Here is an 18471-nt window from a genome sequence, read left to right as displayed (position 1 = left end):
CAGGTACAGGATGAAATGATGAGCTCAGTTTGGGACACGCTCAAATTGAGGTGCTGTGGGACAGCCACTGCGGATATCTGGGACAATGAGAGGCATTCACAGAGCAGCAGGACATCGGAGAGGAGCGCTCAAGAGGCAGCTCTGGATGGAACACACATCTGGCGGGGGGCGGGCATCACATTTAAAATTTAAGTGCAGTTATATATGCATGCCTCACATTCTTTTATGAGCAAAAATAACCGTTGCCTTTTTGATAGTGCTATTTTTCTAAGTGCTCTTACACTAAATATGTATTTGTAGTAAACCTTAAGAGACACGCCCTAGAGCAAGCCACCCCATGGTTTCATTACCTGTAAAATGGCATGATAAGCACGAGTCATATATGCGAGCCAGGCCTGTGGGAGAAAAATTGCACGGTGCCACTCGGAAAGCTGGATGTGAACCTGTGGGAAAAATGTACCATGACATAAGTTAGGCTGCACAGTATTAAAACAGAATAAAATGAAAAATGTATCATCAATTCTCTCTTTCCCTTCATTTTCTATGGTCTGGATTCTAAAACAAACCAAAACAGTCTAGGATCAGAACCACAAATAAGATCTTTTGGATATTTTCAAAGGAGAGGAGCTTAGAGTCCTGTAAAGACAAAATACAGTAAGCCTGGAATTTTCTAAATTAAAGCAAATAAAATCCTACAATAATAACAAGTTAAGATGTATGTGTAATACAAATATGCCCTCGAAAATCAGGGGGAAACTCTGTAAAGCCTCTTGCCAATGTCAGGAAACTAGGTATTGTCTAACAAATCCCCCTAGTAATTTTAAATAAAAATAAATATCGCTCACATCTTGGACTTCCAATATGACAATTTCTGAAGTAATAAACTTAAATTGCCAACAGAAATATCATGTTGTGTAGAAACCAGGATGTTAAGAGCATGCAAATGAGTCCCGCACACAGCAATTGAGCACACCACTAGATAAATGCCCTTTAATCAGTGTGGGTAAACAAGAGAAAAATGATATATGCCAACACTGAAATCCTGTTTCTGAAGACAGGCCCAGACAAAACATCTGGTTTTCATAGTCATTTCTGTTTCTACCTATTAGTATACTGCTATCTTGTGACAAATCTTCCCAGGTCTGCTTCTGTTAAAGAAAGATCACTCAAGAAAAAATAGTCACAGTGCATCACATTTCATGTTTCCTGTAACTCATCTCATCTAAACTCAAACAACGGAAACTTTAGTCTGTGTCTTACAGACAAAAAACAACAACAAACACACAAAAAGGACAAATGTCTACATAATTACCCCAGAATCATGATAACTACAGTGTTTAAAGAGATTTTACTGTATTATAGGAATTAATTTTCTCAAGTGCTTTGTGATGGGGAAGAGAACAGCCTCTCTAAATACAGTTGGTTCCCATGGCTTCTGGTATTTTCTTTAATCCCAATCTTAGTGTGGGCCTACTATACGCAAGGGACTCTGGAAGGATGTGAGGATTATAAATCGATCAGTAACTGCACAGAGTTCAGAAATGCGCAGGGAGAGTCAGAAACGTACACAAATAGATTATAAGGCAAAATTATGAAGCATCTATGGGAACAAAGAGATCAGTCTGTCTGCAATCTAGCACTCCTCATCCCACTGCTTCTTTTTAAAAAATTAGATACTCAAACTGTATGAAAAAGATACTCAGATCACGAAATGAACCTAAAAAAAAATTATAAAGTCAGATTTCTTGCTTTTCTGATCAAGTACTCACTCTATTGAGTAGGGTAGGGGAAGCCTTGTCAACATGTTAACAAAACTCCTTGAAGGAAGGGGCCTACCAATTCCTGCTTCTTCCCTTGTTATCCAGGAAGCTGTGGCGGCATTAATTAGTCCTTGACCTTGCTCTTTGTTTCCAAAATGTGGGGACTTCCCTTTAGCTTTTTCCTACCCTTTTCAAAAAATACATTAATTATCTTTAAGTTCCATTTTGAGACCTGGATTTCACAGAAAGGATACAAACACCACAACTGAAACTTTTATCTCTTACTTCAGAACCTCAAAATATTTTAAAATTTTGCTGCTACATAATCCATGGACATCATTGCACAACTGAGAATATCCACAGTCTCAGCAAACTGGCAAAAAGAGCACTGGATGTTCTTGGAAAGACAGCGATCTCAATTGGCTTCTTAAACTTGAGTTAAAAAAAGAAAGTAATATGAAAAAATGTAAAGGAACATGAGCAAATCAAATGCTGAGCTTCTAAGAACAAAGACTGTCATGCCAGGAAACCTAGTTACAAGGAGGCTATAAACCGAAGGTTAAAGCTAACCCTCTTGCTGCTGTTCAGACCACATCTGAAGGTGGGTGCAGGGAAGCAGTCATGCTTGAGCCTAGACACCTGCCTGAACTCCCCAGGTTTTATGAGATTACACCTAGTCTTAGTGTTCTGTGGAGTTAGCTGTGACTAAATCTCTTTAAAAATGCACTTTCTCGCTCTTTCCCTTACAGAAGAGAGACTTAGAGAAACAGCTTAAACATAGTCATGCCCTTACTCTCCAGTTGTGTTACAGGCAGAAAAGACTTCCTTGACCATGTTTCACAAAAACACATTTTAGGATGTGTTCAGTCACCCCATAGAGGTTAATGTTGCTAGGCTGAAAAATATAATTTGCATTACTGAAGTATGAAAATCATGTATAATTTGCTATACTGGTGCGATGGCTTTGAAGGAAGCCCAAGGAACAAACTAATTCCAATCATGAAGTTTCAACCCTGTTATTCAACAGATGATAAAGCAGGGTTCTCAACCACTGTGCACCGAGTTTTAATTAACACATGAAATACAGTTTTTCTAAGGCTAACTATGTATACCCTTGCAGTGAATAACAGGTGTCTAATGGACTGCTAAGGTGAGCAGCTTCTATGACTTAGGAAAGAGTAAGAGTTTCTATGTCTAAGAGGTAGTACTAAGTATAACGAAACATTACTGCACATGCCTAAAAAAGAGACTACGTTAGGGAAATACGCAAGTAGGGTAAAGGGGGAAAAGAAGGATAATAAGGCAAGAGTGGGGACAGGAGCAGGTCACAGGACTAAATAGGGTGGTCAGGGTATCTCGTTGAGAAGATGAAGCCTGAGTGAAAACTTGAAGGAAATGAAGAACTGGTGGGAACGTAAAATGGTTCAGCTGCTGTGGAAAACAGTTTGGTGGTTCCTCAAAAAGTTAAACATAGAATGACCAAATGACCTAGCAATTCCACTCCTAGGTATATACCAAACAGAACTGAAATGACATATTTAAACAAATACTGTACGTGAATGCTCAAGCAGCACTTTCACAGTAGTCGCCAGGCAGAAATAACCCAAATGTTCATGAATGAATAAATGGATAAACAAGATATGATAAATCCACAATGGAATATTATTTGCCCATAAAAAGGAATGAAGTACTAACGCATGCTACGATGTGGATGCACCTTGAAAACATTATGTGAAAGTCAAAGAAGCCAGACACGAAAGGTCACATGTTATATGATTCCATTTATATTAAATGTCCAGAATAGGTAAATCCATAGAGAGAGAAAGCAAATTAGTGGTTTCCAGGGGTGGGGAGGAGGTAGGGAGAGGAAGAAGTGGGAGGGAATGTTTAATGCATACATGGTCTCATCTAAGGGTGATGAAAATGTTTCAGAACTAGACAGAGGGGAAGGTTGCACACTGTGAATGTACTAAATACCACTGGATTGTAGACTGTACACTTTAAGCTTTAAAATGGTTAGTTTGATGTTATGTGAATTTTACCTCAATTAAAAAAAAACCCACAAGGTAAGGCAAAGATCCCTAAAGTGAGCACATGGCTGACCTGTTTTAGGAACAGAAGGGAGGCCAGGGTAACTAGCACAGATGGAGCAGGCAAAGAGGAGAGTGTAAAAAGAGAAGGCTGGAGAATTAACAGGAGAAAGCAGGGCCTCCTAGGTCACTTCTCAGGACTTGCCTTTACTTTTACTAAAGGGGGAGCCATTATAAGGTTTTGAGAAAAAGGACACAATCTAATCTACATCGTAAAAGGATCATGCTGACTGCTCTGTTGAGAACAGACTGTAGCGGGTAAAGGTCAAAGCAGAGAAATCTACTCAGAGGCTCCTGCAAAAATCCAGGTAAGAGACAATGGTGGCTCGAGTGGTAGCAGTAACACTGTAGAATAAAAGTTGTCGAGTATTTAGCTGTGTAATCTTTCCAGCCCACCCCAAATATTAAGTAAAATGCCAATATATAAAACAGAGAAGCAAAATCTGTGTAAATGAAGTAAGGGTGAAGGCTGAGGGCTTGGCATTCAGCCCTCTTGATCATCTGAGTCTACTTTGTGGTGGTCTCTAGCACTTTTTAAAACACAGTTTTAACTAGAGGGACATAAAAGAGATCAGTGGTTGTCAGGAGATGGGGGAGCGGGGGAGGAGCTGACTACAAAGGAGCATGGGGGGATTTTCGGGTGATAGAACTGTTCTCATCGTGACTGTGGTACTGATTAGACAAATGTGTTCATGTCTCAAAATTCATAGAACTATATACTAAAAGGGGAGAAACCTACTGTATGCATATAACTCAATAAAATAAAATTTAAAATACATAGTTTGAAAATGGCTACTTTTAGAACATACACTTCTCAAACATTCACCTCCCACCATCTAATACCCTCTGTATACTTCTTTGTCATCATCATTCAAAATCCACTCTTTCTCTTATCTTTCCTTTTCCTATCAATATTACCCCATCAATATTACAATCACCAGGTTTGAAATTTCTGATTTATCCTGGACTTCTCCCTTGCCCCCAACTCAACTGTCATCTCTACCTCTAAAATGTTTACTATGTTTGTCCCTACTTCCTCACTGGGTGAGTCCTAATTCCTGCCTTGATTACTGAGGCCACCTAACTGATCTCTTAACAGCCTAAAATCTTTCCTCCTTCTAATACATCCTGAATGGTGTTGCTACTATTACATTAACTCAGAACTTCTTTTCAAAAACCTTTGATGGTTCATTAAAGAATAAAGTCCAAATTCTTCTGTGCTGTATCCAAAGTATCTTAGAATCAAATTAAGAAATAATTTATTGTAGGAGCCTCCCTGGCAGGTTCGATCCCTGGTCAGAGAACTAAGATCCCACATGCCACTCATAGTGGCAAAAAAAAGAAAAAAAAAAAGAAAGAATTTGTTGTTATGTGAGAACTCTGCTGCCCTGCTGGTTAAGATCCTCATCCAATTTCCCCACTTGATTTTCTGCTCCTCTCTTTCATTTAACCTGTATTCTGGTTGATTTGGGTTATAAACCAATTCCCAAGCCTGTCCTATATTCTACAAGACCTTTGCATTCACTGACTGCTTCTGCTGCTTTTAATGCCCAGTCTTCCTCTCACCTCTACTTTCTGAAATAATTTCTCCCATCCCTATGCTTGGAAATACACTATATGCCTCTCCCGTTATACTCAACAGATTCCATCTTAGACTATTTGTTCATGGACCTTAATCTCATACAATCCCAAGGGCAGAGATCATATCCTATTCATCCCGGAATCCCTCCCATGAAACCCACAACAGTATCTCGCACTTAAGTGTTCACTTAAATACCTGCTGAGTTTAACCAATTAAACATACAGTGTTAGCTTTAAGGCAAAATCTTGTCATGTGAAAGCCACACTGTCATAAACAAGTAATCACAGAAAGTTATGATGTGTAAAAACACAATGTTAGAAAACTTTTTTTAGTAGGCACGGCTAAACACAAACACAAGTTGTTGAGAATACAGTTATTTGAAATTTTACAGAACATGTCCAAAATGTTCTGGCTGGGAAATGTTTCATTCCAGATTAAAAACACAGTGACTGACAAGGCGAAATTTTAAAGCGGGTATTATAAACTTTGTATTTTGAAATTTCCTAACGAAACTTTTTAATTTGTATCATACAAGTTCTAATGACATATACGTGAAATACTCGGTCAACAGAAATATCCTGCTTAGAAACACAATTCATAAATGTAGCGGGAATGTCAAAAGACAGAATGAAAAAGGAGATGTTGTTTCCTCACTGATGCATGTTTTTCTTGAAGGAACTACATGGCTACCTAATTAGATAATTTATGTTCAGAATATATTGCCCAGAAATTTGGTAATGTTTTCTACCTCTTGAGTGATCTTAACAAATACAATTATTCATTTATAAGAAAATACCCATTTTAACAGCACTTCAATAAATAATTTAAATCAAGTAAGACAAGCTTTGGTGAGGCTGTTTGACTGTAAAACTAGAATGGGATAAGGTAGAGCAGCACATAAAAATCAACAGGTAAAGTGTTTGTTATTGATTTTAAAACGGCAATCTCACAAAGTAAGGCATATTCATGTTAACCAGATGTATATATTATTATCAAAAGAATAAAAGTATTTAACTTCAGTTGCTACGCGGACACACCAATACTGAGCCACTACATTTGGTCTGTGACATACACACACTCGTCCCACATTCCCAGAAGAAAAACCATTTGTACTTAGTGTTAGAGACCCCCAAAGCCACTCAATGTCCCACTGTTTATAAATAAGAAATCATAGGCTTCAGTTGTCTGTCAATAGTAATCTTGTTTGCACAGTATAAATTTTCTATTATTCCTGTCCCCTGACAAATAGTGACTGGAAGACAAGAAGGGAGGGCTTATAGAGGACACATTTTTAAAGTAAAATGACACTCATCACTTTGTAGGTGCTTTCTGGACATTTAAAACTCTCTCTCTCCTTCCACCCTCTCTCCGTCCCCCCCTCATTCTGTCTCCAGCTTAGTCTATCTCTCTCTTCCCCTCTCCCCCCACTCCCCCTTCCCATGAGGATAACATTAGCTTGAAAGCTGACAATTCAATCACATCTCAAGCAACCATTTACTCTGTTATTTAATAGGAAGGGGGAAAACGCTGTTACCATAACAACTCACATCACATGGTAATTATGGAGTTTCTAAAATACAGCAAACAATACTTTTCACAGTGTTTTCTAAGGGGAATGTGTAATAAGCACAGATACCACTTCTCACAATTATTATTCAAATTTTCATCTAATTGTTTTATATTGCATGAATGCTAACATACTCCATGTTTTTCATAAGAAATATGTTTTTAAATAAAGAAGGAACTGAAAGAAAAGGGCAAATGATGGGTTATATTACATGTACTTTTGGGTATCTAGGGAAAAAATGTAAAGAAGGCAGAAGAAAAAAATTAATTTATAAGGCAAAACAAAACAAATGATGATCAATTTCAAAAGAAAGAAAGAAGAAAAAAGATTTCATTCAGAGTAGTGCTGCCAATAAGGCTGATAAAGGCTTCTCTGACATAAAAATGAAAAAGAGCTCATTACCTAATGCTGAGGCATAAATATGGTTGGGTAGCAGCAGGATCAGGAAAATTTGCATGTGCCCAAAGATGGAGGAAATAATGAAGCAAGGCTGCCATTCTCATCCAGGGACAAATAAGTATCATCCAATTTAGGTGAGAGTATCATGTCAGAGTTAGAAGTGCCAAAGGATGACAAGACAGTCAGCAACTTTCAGGGAAAGAAACTGTCATTCACCTTCAGCTTCCTCATCAACAGGAGCCAAGTTAGTCTCAGGATGAGAAGTAGTTATAAATCAGGACAGAAGGGCTTCCCTGGTGGCGCAGTGGTTGAGAGTCAGCCTGCCGATGCAGGGGACACGGGTTCGTGCCCCCGTCAGGGAAGATCCCACATGCCGCGGAGCGGCTGAGCCCGTGAGCCATGGCCGCTGAGCCTGCGCGTCCGGAGCCCGTGCTCCGCAACGGGAGAGGCCACAACAGTGAGAGGCCCGCGTACCGCAAAAAAAAAAAAAAAAAAAAGTCAGGGCAGAAGAGGACAGTCACTTGAGCTTGGAGAAGACCTAGTAGAGCTGAAATGACCCCTGGTTGTCCCCTGTTCAAAGGAGCAAAGAGAGAACTGGCACTTCAGTTTTAGAGAAATCTAAACAGGACAGTGATTATACAGAACTGCTCCTGGTAGGTCAGGTCAAACCCAAATCAGACTTAGATCTGTGATCCTTCCGAAAGTATAACGTGGGAGAGTTTCACTTTAAGAAAAGTCAATGAAAAACAAAAACAGTTTTTAGGAAGAAGGGGATATAATGCTTTCCAAAAGAATTCATCACAGATTAAATAGCTAGTTCTCCATGACACTGAAAATACCTGATTTAACTAACACAGTTGTTGAGAAATATTGACAATTACATAAAGCAAAATACACTTCAAAATATGAAGAGCAGAGCACTGGGACATTCAAAACCAAGTTCTTTTATCCATCCATTCACGCACTCACCCATCTATAGTTGTATGCATTAGGGCCATAGAATATCCTATAGGTATATGTAACCTTTGGCAGAGAGGGGAGGCTAAACCATATAAATGAATAACAACACCCACAGTATATAATAGCTTGTTCAAATGACAATAACGTCACTTCTTAGTAAGACCTCAACAACTATTAGATTGACCATCAATTTAATAGCAACATTTCTGGAAAAAGGAAATGATCCCACTAAATGCACGTATAAAGTATAGGACACATCCAAGTTTCAAAAGGATTAAAATCATTTACAAAGTGTCTACTATGTGCCAGGAATACTAAGCACTGGAACGACACATGACCAAAACAAACTCCCTGATTTTATAAAATTTACACTTTAAAATAGGAGAGAGACACGCTAATTGTCATGTATGCTGTGCCACCCAAATCCCCACTTCAGGATTAGTAGGGATAGATGGATAGATAAATAGCTTCATGTATTAAATAAACTGAATTCATAGTTACAAACATTCCTAAAGAAAACTCCAAGCCCAGAGTTTTCACTAGAAAATTCTACTGCCCATTTTAGGAAAAATTATTTATTAGGATAGCATTATCCTGATAACACATCAGGAAAAGGTATTACAAGGAAACTACAGAACCATACCCTTCATAGGTGCAAAGATGCAAAAATCCTTAACAAAATATTATTAGCAAATCAAATTCAGCAATAAATAAATAGAATACTTCATTATAATCAAGTGGAGTTTATCCTAGGAATGCAGATTTGGTTCATATTAGAAAATCAATCAAAATAATTCATCATATGGGGCTTCCCTGGTGGCTCAGTGGTTGAGAGTCCGCCTGCCGATGCAGGGGACACGGGTTTATGCCCCAGTCCAGGAAGATCCCACATGCCGCGGAACGGCTGGGCCCGTGAGCCATGGCCACTGAACCTGCGCGTCTGGAGCCTGTGCTCCGCAACGGGAGGGGCCACAACAGTGAGAGGCCTGCATACCGCAAAAATAATAATAATAATAATAAAATAACTCATCATATCAACAAACCAAAAAAGTATACAATCATTTCAATAAATGTAGGGAAAAAATATTTGACAAAATTAAACATCTATTTGTAATAAACACCCTTAGCAATTTAGGAATAAAAGGAAACTTCATCAACCTAATACAGGATATCTACAAAATCTCTACACTAAAATAAACTAAATATAACATCATATTTAATATTAAGACACTGAATGCTTTCCCCCAAGACTGTTAACAAGATAAGAATTTCTGCTCTCACCACTGCTATTCAACCACACCAAAGGGTCCTACACAGTGCAATCAGGCAAGAAAAAGAAATCAAAGGCATACAGATCCAAGAGAAAAACAGTATGACAATCTATATTCATAGGCAACATTACAATAAAAAACAAAAAGAATCTACAAAAAAGCTACAAGAAAATATAAGTGGGTTTAGTAAGGCCATAAAAAAGTATCAATAACATGTTTATATTCTAGCAATGAGCAGTTGGAAATTAAGACAAACCAAAAAACAGTCTAATCGCACTAGCATAAAAATACTTAGGGATATGCAATACTTATTAAATTTAACAAAATATGTGCAAGATTTGTAGTAAGAAAACAATAAAACATGATCTAAGATAATAGAGAAATATACCTTGTGTATGGGTTGAAAACTTAATATTATTAAGATGTCAATTCTCTCCCAAATTGATCTACAAATTCAATTTGCATTTCTACCAAAATTACAGCAGGCTTTTTTTGTAGCTTCTCAAAGCTGATTTAAAATTTATGTGGAGGGCTTCCCTGGTGGCACATTGGTTAAGAATCCGCCTGCCAATGCAGGGGACACGTGTTCAAGCCCTGGTCCGGGAAGATCCCACATGCCATGGAACAACTAAGCCCATGCACCACAACTACTGAGCCTGAGCTCTAGAGCCCGCACACCACAACTACTGAAGCCCGCGCACCACAACTACTGAGCCTGTGCTCCACAACTACTGAAGCCCATGTGCCTAGAGCCCATGCTCTGTAACAAGAGAAGCCACTGCAATGAGAAGCCCACACACCGCAACAAAGAGTAGACCCCAATCGCCGCAACTAAGGAAAGCCCGTGCGCAGCAATGAAGACCCAACACAGCCATAAATAAATAAATAAATAAATAAAATTTATGTGGAAAAGCAAAGGGCTTAAGACAGCCAAATTTAAACCATAATTGGAAGATTCATATTACTTGATTTCAAGACTTATTATAAAGCAACAGTAGTGAAACTGTGTGGTTTTGATGAAAGTCTACACACTTAGAACAATGAAACAAAATTAAGTACAGAAATAGACCCATACATATATGGACAAATGATTTTTTTTTTTTTTTTTTTTTTTTTGTGGTACACGGGCCTCTCACTATTGTGGCCTCTCCCATTGCGGAGCACAGGCTCCGGATGCGCAGGCTCAGCAGCCATGGCTCATGGGCCTAGCCGCTCCGCGGCATGTGGGATCTTCCTGGACCCGGGCACGAACCCGTGTCCCCTGCATCGGCAGGTGGGCTCTCAACCCCTGTGCCACCAGGGAAGCCCGACAAATGATTTTTTGACAAAGGTGCCTAGGTGAAGAAAGGATGGTATACTCAACAAGTATAACTCATACCTTATGAAAAATTAACTCAAATAATCATAGGCTAAAATGTAAATCTTAAACCATAAAGCTTCTTCTACAAGAAAACTCAGGCGATCCATCAAGTGATTAATGGATAAACTATATATGATATATTCATACAATGGAATATTATTCAGCTGTAAAAAGGAATGAACTACTGATACATACTATAGTACATATAAATCTTGAAAACATTATACGAAGTTAAAAAACCCATACCAAAAAACCCACATATTGCATGATCCCATTTATATAAAACGTCTAAAACTGGCAAAACTACACAGAAAGAAAGTGGATTCGTGGTTGCTGAAGGCTGGGATGTGAGGAAAATGGAGAGTGACTGCTAATAGGTACAGAGTTTCTTTTCATTATGATGAAAATATTCTAAAATTGACTGTGGTGATGGCTATGCAACTCTGTGCATATACTAAAACCACTGACTTGCACACATTAAATGAGTGAATTTTACGGTACATAAATTATACCTCATTTTTTTTTAATTAAAAAAAAAGAGAACATGGGGGAAAAAAAGCAGAAAAACTTTGAGACTTGGGGTAGGACAAAAAGCAAGAACCATAAAAAAACTTGAGAAATTCTTCAAAACTAAAGATCTTCTCTTCAAAAGACAAATGAAAAGTTACAGAATAGGTAAAAACATGTGCAAAACACATTTCTAATTTTAAAAACATCCAGAATATATAAAGAACTCTCATTTGAAAACAAAAAACCTGGATTAAAAATGGGCAAAAGAACAGAACACTCTATGGAAGAAAAAATATGAATGGTGAATAAATACATGAAAAGATGTTCAACATCAGCAGTCATTAAAAAAAAACACGAATTAAAAACCACAAAAGGGAAACCACTAACCACTATGAGAACTGCTAAATTTAAAAAGCTGACCATATTGAGCACTGGCAAGGAAGGCAGAGCAACCAGAACTCCCTTACATTGCCGGTGGGCACTCAAAATGGGACAGTCACTAGAAAAACAGTCGGGTAGTTTCTTATATTCACTCACCAGAAGACCTAGCAATCCCATTCTTAGGTAGTTATTTACTCAAAAGAAATGAAAACAGATGTCCACACATACACCTGTATGATAATGTTTATAGCCGCTTTAGTCATAATCTGGAAAAAGTAGAAACAACCCAAAGGTCCATCAATGGGTAAATTAATACACAGATTGAAATAATGACGACAGGCTTTTTAAAAACAAAAAGACTCAGAACAGAGCAGTGATGGGAACCAAAGCAAAGTCTGAAGAAACTTCAGCTGGAAAAATACCAAAGGGACTGCTACAAAAGAAACACTAGAAGAAAGGAGGAGAGTTTGGAAATACTAGAGTCATCCTGGAAAAAACCAAAGGTATTTTAAAATTGTTCTCTGATTGCCCTGGGATGGTACAAGGTAGTTCAAGAACTGGGTAATCATACTTCCTGGGTTCAATTTCCAGGTTCCTCTACTTACCTGTGTCATGCACATTAACAGTACCAAGCCAACCTCACAGTGTGAATATAGAGATTAAATGAATTAATATATGCATGGCAAATTTTGAAGCATCTGAGCTGGTTATTAGCTATTATTATTGCAATTGTTATACCTATTAACTAGCTCTTAAAATTCTTATTATTTGTTGTCAGATAGTCTGAGAAACTGCATGGCTCATTCTCTCTTTTTATAAAAAATGGATTATAGTAAGCAGAAAATGAATCCAAACAAAATCCTACCATAGATTTGGCAGAATTCTGTCTAATGTGTCTTCCAATTGACTCCTGAAATTATGATCTTTTCTCATCTCTTGAAATTTTCTAGGCATTCTAAAATACAAGCAACAAGTATCATAACCCAAATATTTTCTCTGTTCACATCTAAGGTACACCTCGTAAGTTCTGATTCCATTTTCTGAATTTATTAGGTGTCTTCTGCTACCTCCACATTAACACCTTTTTTGTTTCTTTTCTGATGGTACTTTTAAAGTTAGGCTTCCATTAATACTTAACAATTTGGTTACCCACGTTAAGTCCACAGCTTGAAAACCCAAAAAGGTACCAAATCTCTCTCTTCTCCATACCAACAAATAATATGCTAGGGAGAACAAATCTAGAAATTACCTATGCTTTTTCCTCTTTTATGAAATTAAACCTCTCTTCTTCCCAGAGAAACACTGCTCTCCCCAGATCTTTCTTCCCTCCTTAGTTAAATAAAGACACTGTGTTAGACAAAAAAGGTTCTGAACCAAATATTTACATAATTTCAATTCTAACTAAATATATAAAACTAATATGGGTGGCTAGGATAGAGGTGGGTCTATAAAATCTGGCTATGCTGGGACTTCCCTGGCAGTCCAGTGGTTAAGACTCTGCACTTCCACTGTAGCGGGCACGGCTTCAATCCCTGGTCAGGGAACTAAGATCCCTCATGCCATGCATGTGCACGGCCAAAAAACAAATAAACAAAAAACCTGGCTATGCTAATTGGTGGCAATTGGTATGACACAGAATATAATCAAATCAAATTAGTGATGCCAAGATTTATAAATTATGTCTCAAAATAAGATTTAATACAAACATACTGTAGCAGCACTATTTTTACCTCATATCCTTTAAAATTTTTACAATTTATATATTTTCATTTATAATTTGTATATAACTTATGTTTAAATTATGTAAAATAAACCTCTTTGCTGTGATATTTTGTTTTGTTATTCATTCATACATTTTAATTTATATATAACTGAATGAGTAACCTGTCATAAAATTTTAAAAAACAACAAAAAAACAAATTTCCCAAGTGCTTTACAACTTCCCTCTTCCCTCTCGTATTGCTACCATCTGCAACGATCAGATTTCAAGCAAAAAATAACGTAACTTTATTTTAAAAGGGTGGTCTAAAAGAAAAATTAAATAAACACTAAAACCATAGGTTGTTTTTTTTTTTCCCTAAACGCTATTATTTACTGTTAATTCCCAAAATATAAACACTGGTGCTCTACATACTTTCAACGGATCACAATTAAGAAACAGGCAAAATTATTTCTTTAAATAATAAATTGGCATTTATTCTGAAATACGGAAGTTAAATACTGATGAAATAAACCAGATTCCAAGATACTACTCCTTAATAGGCTGAACAGTGGGGAAGCATGCCAGTTCCTTTGAGAAATACCTCAAAATATTTTAGTATTCAGTTGGCTCAACTATTCTGGTTGTCTTTAAAAGCCACTTAAATTAATTATGATAAAGAGAAAAATAATTCCCAAACACACACTAAATCTCATGGGCATAAAGTGAAGGAGGGAAACCCCAAAACATATATTAGCACGAAGAACCTGTTACAGAGCATGGGAAGGCACCTACCTCATGCACTAGAGCGAGTGAAGTCTGCTTGAAACTTCGCCCTCTATTGGCCATCAGTCTATTCAATGGTTTGCCATCTTTACTCTGATACATTGAAATATCATAACAAAATAGCATACCACCTTAAAAAAAAATAAAAACATTGCTTATGACAAAACTCATTAATTAGGGCCTCAGTAATCCATATTCAATCAATCTGTATAGAGAGATTTAGAAATTAAAAGAATATGCTAAACAAATTATGATTTTTAACTGTGAATAAAAAATAGAGCTATAAGAAGTTACCACATTGAAACGATCACTTACTGACAAGCCTTATTCATTTGTAAATAAATGAGAAAATTTCAAATCATTTCTTATTTTAAATTTTGTGAACTGTTACTTCTAGAAATTCTATTAAGCTTTTCTTTAAAAACAAATTTCAATGAAAGAGAAATGCTTGTGCATGTCAGCCTTTGTGAACTCCTGAATAATATGGGTTCCTTTAGTTTCTACCCATAAGTGGACTAGTTTTCCTTCATACCTGCACTCACATACATTCACTCTCCCTTTTTTCCTCCCTTTTCTAACATACTTTGGGGGAATTTTTGCAACTATGTTCATGGAAGAGACTGGCCTTTACTATTCTCTTCTTCTACTTGGTGTCAAGATTATGCTGATCTCAATCAAGAGTGTTCTCTTCTTTTTTTTTTCCTCGGTTGAAGTTTATAAAGACCACTGTTATTTCTCCCTTAAGTTTTTTGAGGACTTCACCAAGGAAGCCATCTGCACCTAGGTTTTCTTTGTGGGAAGGTTGCTACAGATTCAATTTCTTTAATACATATCAAACTATTCATATAGTCTATTTCTCCTTCTGTCAGTTTTACAAAGTTTTATATTTTGACAAATTTCTACATTTCATCTAAACTGTGAAATTCATTGGCTAAAAGTTCTTCAAAATATTCTTTAATGTTTTGAATGCTGTAGGGCCTGAAGTGATGTCTCCTTTGTTGTTCCTGATACAGGTGATCTATATTTCTCTATTTTTTTGTCCAGCATTACAACAGCTTTATCAATTTTCTTAAACTTTTTTTTTAAACTAGCAGCGTTTATTTATTTATTTTTAATTTTTATTTATTTTTGGCTGCGTTGGGTCTTTGTTGCTGTGCGTGGGCTTTCTCTTGTTGTGGTGAGCGGGGGCTACTCTTCGTCGTGGTGCACGGGCTTCTCATTTCAGTGGCTTCTCTTATTGTGGAGCAAGGACTCTAGGAGCAAAGGCTTCAGTACTTGCAGCATGCGGGCTCAGTAGTTGTGGCATGTGGGCTCTAGGGTCCGTGGGCTTCAGTACTTGTGGCACACAGGCTCAGTAGTCATGGCTCGCAGGCTCTAGAGCGCAGGCTCAGTAGTTGTGGTGCACGGGCTTAGTTGCTCCGTGGCGTGTGGGGTCTTCCCAGACCAGGGATGGAACCTGTGTCCCCTACACTGACAGGCAGATTCTTAACCACTTCACCACCAGGGAAGTCCTCATTAAACTTTTCAAAGAATCACCTTTGGCTTTGCTTATTTTCTTTATTTCCTGTGTTTCCTATTGCACTGATTTTTAATCCTATCTTTATTACTCCTTCCTTTATCATTTCTTTAAGTTTAATTTTCTGTTCTTCTCCAAGTTTCTTGAAATAGAAGCTTAAACTATAATTGTTTTCCTTTCTTCTTTTTTCAGTATATGCATTAAGGGTACAAATTTCCTACTAACACTGTTGTTGTTGGTTTTTTTTTTACAGGTAAAGCAGATAATTTTTAATGAAATGGAAATTATAAGACTTCAAAAGATTTTTTTTTTCCCACTACCACCACCCCCGACCCTCGCTTTCCCTCCTTGGTGTCCATATGTTTGTTCTCTACTTCTGTCTCTATTTCTGCCTTGCAAACTGGTTCATCTGTGCCATTTTTCTAGATTCCACATATATGCGTTAATATACGATATTTGTTTTTCTCTTTCTTACTTCACTCTGTATGACAGTCTCTAGGTCCATCCATGTCTATACAAATGACCCAATTTCGTTCCTTTTTATGGCTGAGTAATATTCCATTGTATATATGTACCACATCTTCTTTATCCATTTGTCTGTCGATGGACATTTAGGTTGCTTCCATGACCTGGCTATTGTAAACAGTGCTGCAATGAACATTGGGGTGTATGTATCTTTTTGAATTATGGTTTTCTCTGGGTGTATGCCCAGTAGTGGGATTGCTGGGTCATACGGTAATTCTATTTTTAAGGGGTTTTTTTTTTTTTTTTTTTTTGCAGTACGCGGGCCTCTCACTGTTGTGGCCTCTCCCATCGTGGAGCACAGGCTCTGGACGCGCAGGCTCAGTGGGATCTTCCCGGACCGGGGCACGAACCCGTGTCCCCTGCATCAGCAGGCGGACTCTCAAACACTGCGCCTCCAGGGAAGCCCAGTTCTGCTAATTTTTGTCATATAGTTGGAAACTCTGTTATTTTGGCACATTGATTAGAATTGTGATACTTTTCTAATGGACTGACTTCTTTATCTCCATGAAATATTCCCTTCATTTCCAGCTTCTTCCTTTTTCATATGTCTAGCACTTTTTCACTGGACAGTATATGAAAGAACCACAGAAAGTCTAAATGATATTATTATTTTTTTAATCAGAGGATTTTCTCCTCTGTTAGGCAGACAGAGTGAAGAACAGATCATCTCAGGTGAATGAGGGATTTAACTGAATTAGGCTTGACTATAGCTTTGGTAAATCTCAGTCTACCTCTGTTTCAACACTGTTCCTAAGGCATGCCTCCTCAAGATTTTCAACTGACAGTCTAATCGGTCTTTGACTCTTCAATACAGAAAGATTATGGGAGATTCAGAGATTTGTATCTGTCCTCAGAAGTTTTCAGCTTAGCTTTTAACTTCCCACAAAGCTGCAAAATTTGACAAATATCTTAAGGGAGAAACAGACTGTGTGTTTGAAGGGTCTCAAGTCCCCAGTCTTGTCACTCAGGTTACCACATAAATGTCATGATCTCTGTTGGCTTCTCTGCCTCCTGCACCAGCCTCTTGTTAAGGTCAAGCCTGAATTTCAGCCTCTATCTGAGGCCAACATTAGTAAGTGCATCCAGGTGAAAAGAGCTGTAGATCCCAGTATCAATTCACTACTTGTGTGCTTTGTTTTCAGGCCCATTCTCCTAGCCAGTCTTTCTTTCCTAAGCAACACAAGACTGGAGATTTCACTGCCTCTCAGAAGCATCAGCCTAGTTCTTTAACTTTCAGTGCAAACTCAAAAGTCACCAAATTGCTTATGAGGAAGATCTCCAGTTTGTCACCTGTATTAGAATCTTCAGAGAAACATAACCAACAGGCTATATGTAGGTACAGATATGTAGATAAGCAAGAGGAGATTTATTATGGGAATTGACTCCCAAGATTTTTGAGGCTGAGAAGTCCCACGATCTGCTGTCTGCAAACTAGAGAACCAGGAAAGCCTCTGGTGCAATTCAGTCTGAGTCAGAAAGCCCAAGAACCAGGAGCACCAATGTCCAAAGGCAGGAGAAGATGGATCTCCCAGCTCAAGCAAAGAGAGCAAATTCACCCTTCCTCTACCTTTTTGTTCTATTCAGGTCTTCAATGGATTGGATGTTGCCCACCCACACTGCTCAGGGTGATCTTCTTTACTCAGTCTACTGATCCAAACGCTAACCTCTTCTGGAAACACACTCAGAAATAATACTTACCAGTTATCTGAGCATCACTTAGCCCAATGAAGATGACACATAAAACTAATCATCACGTCAGCCTAGTCCTATGAAACCACTAAAAGCTTTACTGGTTTCTCTACCCTCCAACAGGCCTCTTCCTGGGCCAATAGCCAATCCCAGCCCACAACCAGAATCAGTGAATATCTCCCATGGGGTAGGGGCTGGGGAGTGGGACAGGTCCATAGGGAACAATCTAAAATGTTCTCTCCATTCCATAACTTCAGTCTATTCTTTGTTTTATCTATGTCTTTGTTTCTACAGTTCTCTGATGGCTTTAAAATGTGATTCATTTTTGTAATTTATCCAGCTGTGTCTAGACGTTAGCAGCAGCAGCAATGCCTTT

The 18471-nt window shown here is 37.9% G+C and overlaps 1 protein-coding gene across 3 annotated transcripts in view; it reads right to left on the bottom strand.

Annotated features, from left to right (window-relative positions):
* Window positions 1-18471, bottom strand: part of FOCAD (focadhesin) — a 310232-nt gene that overhangs the window by 83863 nt on the left and 207898 nt on the right. For 2 of the 3 annotated variants that reach the window (XM_082843135.1, XM_082843138.1), the window contains 2 exons: window positions 14375-14496; window positions 351-443 (listed from right to left, as the gene is read on the bottom strand). In XM_082843135.1, coding sequence (XP_082699261.1) covers window positions 351-443; window positions 14375-14496 — 215 coding nt within the window. Of the gene's footprint in view, window positions 1-350; window positions 444-12744; window positions 12836-14374; window positions 14497-18471 lie in introns of those variants that run through there. The other variant, XM_082843136.1, reaches the window with a different exon arrangement.

The sequence above is a fragment of the Leucopleurus acutus genome (assembly GCF_964270905.1).
Source record: "Leucopleurus acutus genome assembly, chromosome: 7".
In the NCBI taxonomy this organism is placed as follows: Eukaryota; Metazoa; Chordata; class Mammalia; order Artiodactyla; family Delphinidae; genus Leucopleurus; species Leucopleurus acutus.
This window is presented reverse-complemented; position numbering and strand designations above follow the sequence as displayed.